Source organism: Strongylocentrotus purpuratus, unplaced genomic scaffold (genome assembly GCF_000002235.5).
Source record: "Strongylocentrotus purpuratus isolate Spur 01 unplaced genomic scaffold, Spur_5.0 spur5_scaffold_17, whole genome shotgun sequence".
NCBI classification, from domain to species: domain Eukaryota; kingdom Metazoa; phylum Echinodermata; class Echinoidea; order Camarodonta; family Strongylocentrotidae; genus Strongylocentrotus; species Strongylocentrotus purpuratus.
The window spans coordinates 1894285-1903571 of NW_022145602.1; the positions used below are offsets into that span (position 1 = coordinate 1894285).

Consider the following 9287-nt stretch of genomic DNA (forward strand, 5'->3'; position numbering starts at 1 on the left):
TGATTACATATCCACTTGGCGTCATATTAAATGGTTTTTGAGGTTGAATTATTGTACTTACCTGTTATAAAAAAAACCTATTACAGAATTACCACGTTCAGTAAGATTAAATTTTGTGCACCACTCTTCTTACTAAGTATGTTATCCGTCGGTTTGAAAATGAAAATTGTGATAATGCTCATTTTGAATATCTCGCAATCATAATTTCACTTCCTCAATCTTTAGCTCAATGTAATCCTAAATTTCTCCAGTATATTTTCAACCGCTTTGTAGCAGTTTCGACCTCTGTAATGTTTTAAATTGAAACATAACAGCGGATTTTAAGAGTAGATAACATTTGAAAACCTTAAATGTTTTCTATTGCATCTGCATCAGATGATAATGGTATATGTTGATAAAAATTTAAACAAAATGGGACAAATGATCAAACCGTTCGAAGATTGAGATGACTAAATTTACGTGAAATTCAGAATGACGAATCCGTCATTAGACTGTGACGTCAGTTCGGAAACCTCCCATTTGCTGTACAATACAATATCACAAATGTTCTATCACAAACACCTTTTCCGTTGCGACTGTACTCGCAATATTGCATGGATGCCATACTTTAAAGGAACTCAAAGCATCAACAGATCCTACTCCGTTATGAATGTCAAAATCATTGTAATCTCGAGCGTAAAAAAAAACATGAAGTTATACATGTCTGATAATATTTAGTCTTATATAATAATTAAATAAAATATGTATAACGTTCTTATCCAATTCCATTCTAACTTTCACCTCGAGATGATTTCATTTGGAAAGCTGTATTTAACAAAGTGAAGAGGTCTGTTTCTAAAATAAGAGCCACAGCCCAAACCCTTATCCTACCCATACCTGGGCCCTGTCGCACAAAACTTACCATTGATGGTAACTTTGCCACCAATGGTAACTACCATGAAAACCTTGATTTTGATTGGGTGTTGAGCCCTGTTACCATGGTAGTTGCCAGTGAAGGCAAAGTTCCCATCAATGGTAAGTTTTATGCGACGGGGTTCCTGATTTCCTTTTAGCAAGTGGATGTAAATTAGTTAACTTAGTTACATAACGTTGAGACAATTTCTAGAATATGCCTCAACAACTAATTAAACAGTGTCCATCCTTTCCGTTCATCATTGGGCGTTCCCAACACAAGCCTTGCTTTCCGGGTTTCGCCTCATTTTCTTGTCTGAATTACAAACTAAAATTGGGATCGTATAACTTAAAAGAAATTATCATTTAAAGAGAAGGTTGAGTTCTGGGAAGAGATGAAAAATGATTTGTGAGCGTTATCATTCTTATTATGCAAGTGTGGAAGAACATTAGATAAGACATGTTCCCTAAAAAGCATGGCTCTTCAAATGCCCTATATATTCTAAATATGTCATGAACATCGTAAAAGTCGAGGGGTAGGATTTTTACGCCACGTGTTAGTGTAGTCCCATATACATCTTTCTGTGTACAGTGTTTGTAACTTTACCAAGACTTGGCCAAATTTCTTATCATTTTGATGATTCCAGAACCTTGCAATATACACATATTCTTATATGCTAGATGATCAATCTTTTTTGGTCGAATCCACACCGTTTCTTTCACAATGCAATCGCATGACCGGAACTCAACTTCATCTTTAATCTTGATTTTTCGAATAGTACATGCTTGAACTCTTTACCATTTTCATCGATCTGTTAATGTTCGAGGTTTCCATCAAGCTCTTGAGCATTGGTAATTCTAGTGAAGAGCTGGGAGTCTTCACAAGAGATCGAACAAAGTCAATGTGATATTTTTACGATCGGACACACGAAGAATCCATCCCCTGATTAATTACAGGCTAAGATCTTATTGCCTGACGAGAGAGAGGGTAATGTTCGGGGTGACTACATGTCGTCTTCCCGAAGGTTAACAATTCCGAAAGTTCGTACTTCCGGATGTTCGTTCTTCCAAAGCTTCGTACTTCCGGAGATTCATTCTTCCGAAGATTCGTCACTTCTATGGTTCAGAATTCCGAAGGTTCATATTTTTAAAAAGATATAGGCTTTATAGTTCCGAAAATAATATAGAGTTCATAAACAATTATTTTGATAAACAATTTTTTTTTTTAAGTACCTTACCAACAAAAATCCTTCAAAATGACAATTCGTTATAATGCTGGCCTCAAAATAACGAGGAAATGTATGCGTTATCAAAAGTATCGAATATTTCCGATACATGTATAATTATTGAGACATAACAACTAATATCATACAGTAATTTTCGCTGTAAAACTAATAAGGAATTAGATTTATCCTTAAATGGTGTAATTGCTAAAACAAATGAAAACAAAATATATATCTGAATAATCACGTTTCTGTCATGACATCGCACATTACAATTACATGTACTTTGGGAAAAGCGAATGCCAGACTGTCATGACATTAATGTGAGACTCATATCAGGTATTATCTTACAGTAGACACCTGTTGAACATTATACTTACATGTAGTTGTCTTCTACATCGCAAAGTTTACAGGGGGTGAGTTAGAAGAATAGAACAAGATCAAGAACAGAAATATGCCCTAAGTTTAGCTCAAAGGTTGTACTTTTTATCTCCAAACATGACACAATGTTATCTTCGACGTCCTACCAATCGTCTTCTTTTGGTTGCAATCGGCCGTTACATTATCTCAAAGATTTCGTTTAAAATATCTCCGGTTTGTCTATGATAATACAAAAGAGCTTCGTGATAACGTTAAACGCAAATTAGAACCATCAAATCGTGTCATTGTCAAAGGTTTCCGAGTAAATTGATAACAAGAATGGCATTGCCACCTGCTAAATGCTTGTCGTAAACCCAACCCCAGCTTGCATTGTCTAGGATCTTCTACCATGATAATTAAGCCCACGTGCCCGAGCAAACAGGTACTTTATACTTCGGTAACAAATGAGAGGACCCCATTCGACTTGAAGCATCCAAACTCTGAGGTCGAATCTTCCTTTTCTCTTCCTTTTCTCTTCCCTTGCAGGCTTATGTAAAGATGGTTTGTTTTAGGTACCCGGTAGCTGTCATGTCTGTGGTCCTATTGGCTCTTCTTCGTCACGTGACGGCATCCTTTCCACTACTCTGTGGTCAAGAACTGGTCAAGGCTGTTGCAGCGGTGTGCAATGATCGCGGTTACTACGGTCAGCCAAGCAAAAGATCAGGTAAGTCAACCATATTTCACATGAACAATATCGTCATGATTACTATATAATTGATCATCATCATTAGCTATATGACTATCGTAATCCATGATATTAATACCATTCAAACCCAGCACCACACATCACCACTTCACCACTACCTCCACCACCCTTATCATCACTGACATCACCACCATCATTGTCATCATGGTGCTCCAAAAAGGCGTTGGCTTCCTAACTTAGAGCAATCCCCATAACACCACTGAAGAAATTGATTCAGTTTTCAGATGTTCAATATATACGACATGTTCAGCTTTTTCTTCTTCAATAATTATTTTGTCACTTGTGAAGACGACAATAATTTGTTTCTTTTGCGAAGTCAATGCAAAATATTTTGACCTGTGACTTGTTTATGTTTTTGATAGCTGGTATATTTGAGTTGGAGACGCGGGCCAAGACATTTCTGAAGTCCGGGATATCGAGAGGCGAGACTCGTCGGTCCAAACGAGGAGCAAGAACAGGTCTCATCGTAACAGAATGCTGTCTCAACCGATGTTCCGTCTCACACCTGGAAAGCTATTGCAATCCACTGCCCCCGGATGCAGTACACGATGCGGAGGTGCACATACGACTGGAGAAGTCCGCTGAGGAGGATGCTGACGAAGGGCGCCCTCAAGATGGCCCAAGTCAACTGGACACAGCTACAGGAACGGTCCCTGAGACTGAAATGTCGGAGACGCGAGGTCGGGTTCGAATCGATGCAGTCGAGAAAGTATTATCTGAAAGACTGATTCCGACATCGACAACGGGATCATCTCCGTCGCCATCGAGGAAGAAACCTAGAAAAGACAAGAGCGAGAGAAGGAACTCATCCAGGGAAGCAAAACAAGCTAGGAGAGAGGAGAGGAGAAGGAATAGAGAAAGGAGCTCCGGTGGCAGGTCACGGAATGGACGTCGGAAAGACAAGGACAATGATCGCGCTTCCAGAGCCAAACGACACGGCTTGAATTTGTGGAGGAACATGTTTTCGGACAAGGTAATCTTTGACCCTTTTCCAGCTGTTTGAACCACCACATAATATCATCACTGTTATAAAATGTAGTTATCACTCAATGTATTCACAATCTAACTTCAAAAATAGGTAGAATGAACATGCAGGGCTCCCGTAGATTATTAATATGAAGGCTAAAACCTCAACCTCATATTGTTACCTGTAAAGTAAAGCGTTTAATATTGGGAGGAAAATTTGTTTATTATCCATATATTGTGCATACATTTACCCATGTAATATATGATGGTCAAAAACATAGTTAAAGAACTTCACTTCAGTGAATAATGTATCCACGGCTGTTCTTCTTCATATGTGTAGTTACATCAAATACATACTATATTGAAACCTTTATATAAATACCGCTCAAGGAATACGCGGAAGGTGGTCTTAATAGGCAGGTGGTCTTTCTATAAAGGTGGTCACTAAATCAGGTTTGACTGCAGTATACGATATCGGCTGGTTTGTAACGTGCTATGTATTTTTTCCTTTCTATTCGTCTGCATAGTTTTTCAGTGACATCCCAGGCCTCGAAAATCAACCGAACCTTCACCCAGTAAACGGAAGAGCGCCATCTTCGACCACCATAGACACATTTCAGATGAAATCTTCGATCCCAATACAAGATTCTCCAGAAGGCAACGGAAAAGAGAACTTTGAACAATCATCTATAAACCAGGAAGCCGATAAAAAGATGCGATTTTCTGCTCTAATGACAAAGTTGAGAACGATGGTTTTAAAATTTCCGAAAGATAGGTGAGAGGAGCTCCATTTCGTCATATATATTTTATTTAAGTTTAGAGAATAAATGTATGTTGAGAGCTGGAAGGTTGTTACCCAAGGTAGCTTCTAATTTGGCACAATTAGAAGGTCATGAATATGCACGCGCGGTTAAGAATATGAATATTCATCAAACTGGCACGACATCATCACATGCATATTCATGACCTCCATCTCTACAGTCATGTAGATGTGCCCAATGAGAGGCTACCGTATCGAAATATATGAGTTGACACCCTTGTAGCACTCTGCATGTGTCTTCGAAGTTATTTATTTAAAATAAACATGCTTTGATTGGTCAAATTCAAAGTTATGCTCTCGCTTTCATATATGAAAAAGTTTGTTTTGTTTTTGCTATGAAAAAAATGAAAGGTACTATTCAAAATATTTGTCGTAAAATATGCATAAATCTATTTGAAAACATTTAAAAAAAGAAAAAAAAATACGTGGAATTTATCTTGGCGAAAAAACACTAAGTCGTTGGTTGTGGATATACAACTAGGAACGTTTCTGCAGCATGTTTATCATAAATGTGTAACTGTTCACCCGAGTATGGCAGTGCTCAGCATTTTGAGAAAGAAGTTATAAAATGCTAGATAGATGATTAACTAATCGTAAAAGAGTATGTTGGGTAATTTGCGTTAAATATCTTGTTAATCATTATTCTATAGTGATTAAATGCCATGGACAAATTTTGCGATCCCCTCAAACTTATGGTTTCATTACTTTGATTTAAGCCTGTCTGCACTATTTGAAGCTACTAGCGCCCTTTACGTACATGTAGCAAACAATGCGTATTGTGGTACCCGTTGGTCGCCCGTTGGTCCCCCATGTCCCCCTTTTCCTTATGTTAATCGAGAGCTGATTTGATGAGATAAACACCTGCCAATGACCATGCAGGGAGGTCTGATCCCTCCTGACCAAACTAGTGCAGACAGGCTTTAACATGTCGAGAAAAATTTCTAAGTAACGGCTGAGAAGAACCTTTTATATTATTAAATGGATAGTTAAACAAAATCAAACTAACAATTGGGGAGGGGGGCGGGGGAGGCGATTGGGGAGGCGCAGGCAGGGGGGGGGGGGGGGAAGATCCACCAGCCCTTATCTTAGAAAAACCGTTATTGATTTCATACTTTTTGTCATACCTAAAATGTGAATAGCTTTGTGAAAGCTGTCCATGTCCATCAGAAAATGTTTTGAATTTTGTTCTGGGTGTTTTGATTTGTAATTTGTGGATTTTGAATGTTGATGTCATCATGCTGTATTGACACCAAAGGCTGAAAAAATGTGGTGAATTTTTATTCTTGCATGTTACTTTTTTTCTTCACATAATGTGTGTAACATCATGAATACCAAACACCACTGGTGTACCCAGAGGCTCATTATCTGGGGGGGGGGGATATTTTTGTTTTCAAATGCATACTGGAGACTGGAAATTCAAAGTCTATCTGCATTGTCTCATCTTTGGAAGATGTAAATACGAAATAAATGGAAATATTGAAATGAAATTATTAACATGGGAAGTTAAAGTAGTTTAAACAAATGTCAATACGACCACTTGTAAGATGCACTTACAGTTATAATGATGCATAAATGATTAAATATGTCATATTATTCAAAATTCATCACTGCTACAACTGCTGCTGCTCCTACTTCAACTACAACTACTACAACAACAAGAGCAAGAACAAGAACAACACCAACAACTACTAACAACTACTAGTACTGCTGTTGCTGCTGCTACTACTACTACTACTGCTACTACTACTACTACGGCTTCTGCTACTGCTACGACTGCTACTACTACTACTACTACTACTACTACTACTACTACTACTACTACTACTACTACTACTACTACTGCTGCTGCTACTACTACTACTACTACTGCTACTACTACTACTACTACTACTACTACTACTGCTGCTGCTACTACTACTACTACTGCTACTACTACTACTACTACGGTTTCTACCATTACTACTACTACTACTACTACTACTACTACTACTACGAATACTTATGTGACTACCATTAAGATATAATTCGTCTACTACTCGTAAAAAAGTATACCACGACACACAGTTGACTTTCGAGTCTAAAACCTTAAATAGATAAGATTGTGTTTAAATGTTAACACGCAGATGCATCTGCGATTTGGTGAAAGGGCCAATACTTAATGGTATATATATATATACACAGATATATATGCCTTCATTAATGTATTTTTGTGCAATATAGTTTTATGAATGGCGCCCGTCACTATCACGATAGGGCCATTTGCCATTCATTTTTTTCTTGTAATTTCAAGTAAACTAGTATACAGTCAGACCGCAGCGTGCGCGATAATGAGGCTATACGCTGATTTTTATTCAGCGTCTCTTTGGTTATCTCGTACATTCACGTGTGCTGAAATTCACGAGATTTTCTGTGAGATTTGTAAGGGTGTACATGCAGCTGCTTTTGTGGTCGATAACTTCTGTCAACATGGCAGCACGCAACGGTAATTACTCTCGAGATTCTCAGCTTCAGTTTGATATGAAACTTGCCATATTTCACAATTTTGAAACGATCCTTTTTCACCACTTTTATTGTCGTTATTTTTGTAACATTTCAACAGCTATTTTGTACCCGAAATTTCGCTTTTGGTTCCTGACTTTGGTACATAATTAATTTGTTTACTTTGAGATTCGTTGGAAAGATGAAAAGTCACTGATCAAAATAATGTCAAAACCTAATTGACGCAAAATCTTGTTCTCTTTATAATCATAGTAATTAAGACCCTAAAAACCCGGAAATTACCAATTTGTTCTTTCTATATGATGGCACGAAATTGTGTGATTTCATACTCGTGCACGCTCGCCGTTTGAGCAATGGCAATGCATAACTTATTAGTAAACTCCAGGGAGCTCCGCCGCGCCACCGACTGGCCGAAAAAATTAAGAAAAATGATTAAAAAAGAAATAATGTAGAAAAATATTATTTGAAAGGCAGGTGACGTAATTGGTCCAGGGTCCTCAGGTTGTTGCCATGATTGCTTGCGCGCACGTGCATTACAGGCGCACGCCACAAGGAATGCTTACTCAAATTTGGTATTTAGAATGTTAATAAACCAAAGCGGAACATATGTGACGTAGTTGACGTATTTGGCCAATCAGAACGCTCTATTATCACATCGGCAAAACTGACTACTTTTTTTAATTATTCATGAACATTCGCGTGATTTTTCTTGGTTCCTGACTTTGGTACAGCGTAAAATATAATAATTTTGATATCATTGTAAAGAAAAATATTTATGCTTTATGCTGATTATAACATCTTCTTGACGCAAGAATGATTTCTATGTGAAAATCAGCCCTACTCTTTAGATAGATTTATCGTCGAAAAACCCCATTTTCAAGGCGAAATATCTGTTTCCAAAATATATTAAACATGATTGTCATATAAGTATATAGAGAGTGCAACTTCTTATCTTTGAAATAAGACCCATTTCATGAGAAATGAACAATTATAAAGGCAAAAACTGCCGATCGGGAAGACCGTCTGCACTACTCATTACGTATGCAAGACACGTAAATTCTTGCATACGTGCTGAATAAAATAGAGGGTTTTCGCACCGGCTGCGGTCTGACTGTATAACTATGTGTTTGAATGAAATGTGATAAATTGAAGAAAAAAATATAACTCGATGTTTGATTCAACTGTGACGATGAAGGTAAACATAAGCTTTGCTGCTTTGCAGTAATTTGCTTACCAATGGTACTTTTGTATTGTTCTCTTACTGCTCGTTTAATCACTTGTAAGTTTAACTTTGCATGGATTTATGCTTTGATCAATAAATTGTCGTACCAAATAAGATAATGCATGATATTTCACTGTGGCCTATCATACGCAAAGGTGTGATACAGTATTGCAAAACCCTCGATCACATTTAACACATTAAAGTAATGTTAGAAATAATGATTGTTTTTGTTTGGTATCAATTTTTTTGTAATTAATATTATTTTCTTTCCCCAAATATACTCGAAATTTAAAAAGAAAAATAAGAAATCAAAATTCAGATTAAAAAAATAATTGTGAGTTGTGAACCATACCGATGCTGTGCATTAACTTGGAAGTGAATCTAAATAAATGGTCTTGAAAATGAAATTATGTTAACCTGAAATGTCGATGTCAATAAATTTGCAATAAAACTAGTTATTCTTGTGCATTTTGAATGATTATGTAAATAACTAAACTGCACCACATAAACAAAAGTGAAGAATGAGACATCCGTTGACAG

The 9287-nt window shown here is 37.1% G+C and overlaps 1 protein-coding gene across 1 annotated transcript; it reads left to right on the forward strand.

Annotated features, from left to right (window-relative positions):
• The first annotated feature begins 1946 nt into the window (after positions 1-1946).
• LOC115918726 lies at positions 1947-5657 on the forward strand. Its single transcript, XM_030988094.1, has 4 exons — positions 1947-2012; positions 3021-3198; positions 3603-4213; positions 4734-5657. The coding sequence occupies exons 1-4, from the start codon at positions 1947-1949 to the stop codon at positions 4983-4985; spliced, it is 1107 nt and encodes a 368-aa protein (XP_030843954.1). The 3' UTR covers positions 4986-5657.
• The last annotated feature ends 3630 nt before the right edge of the window (positions 5658-9287 follow it).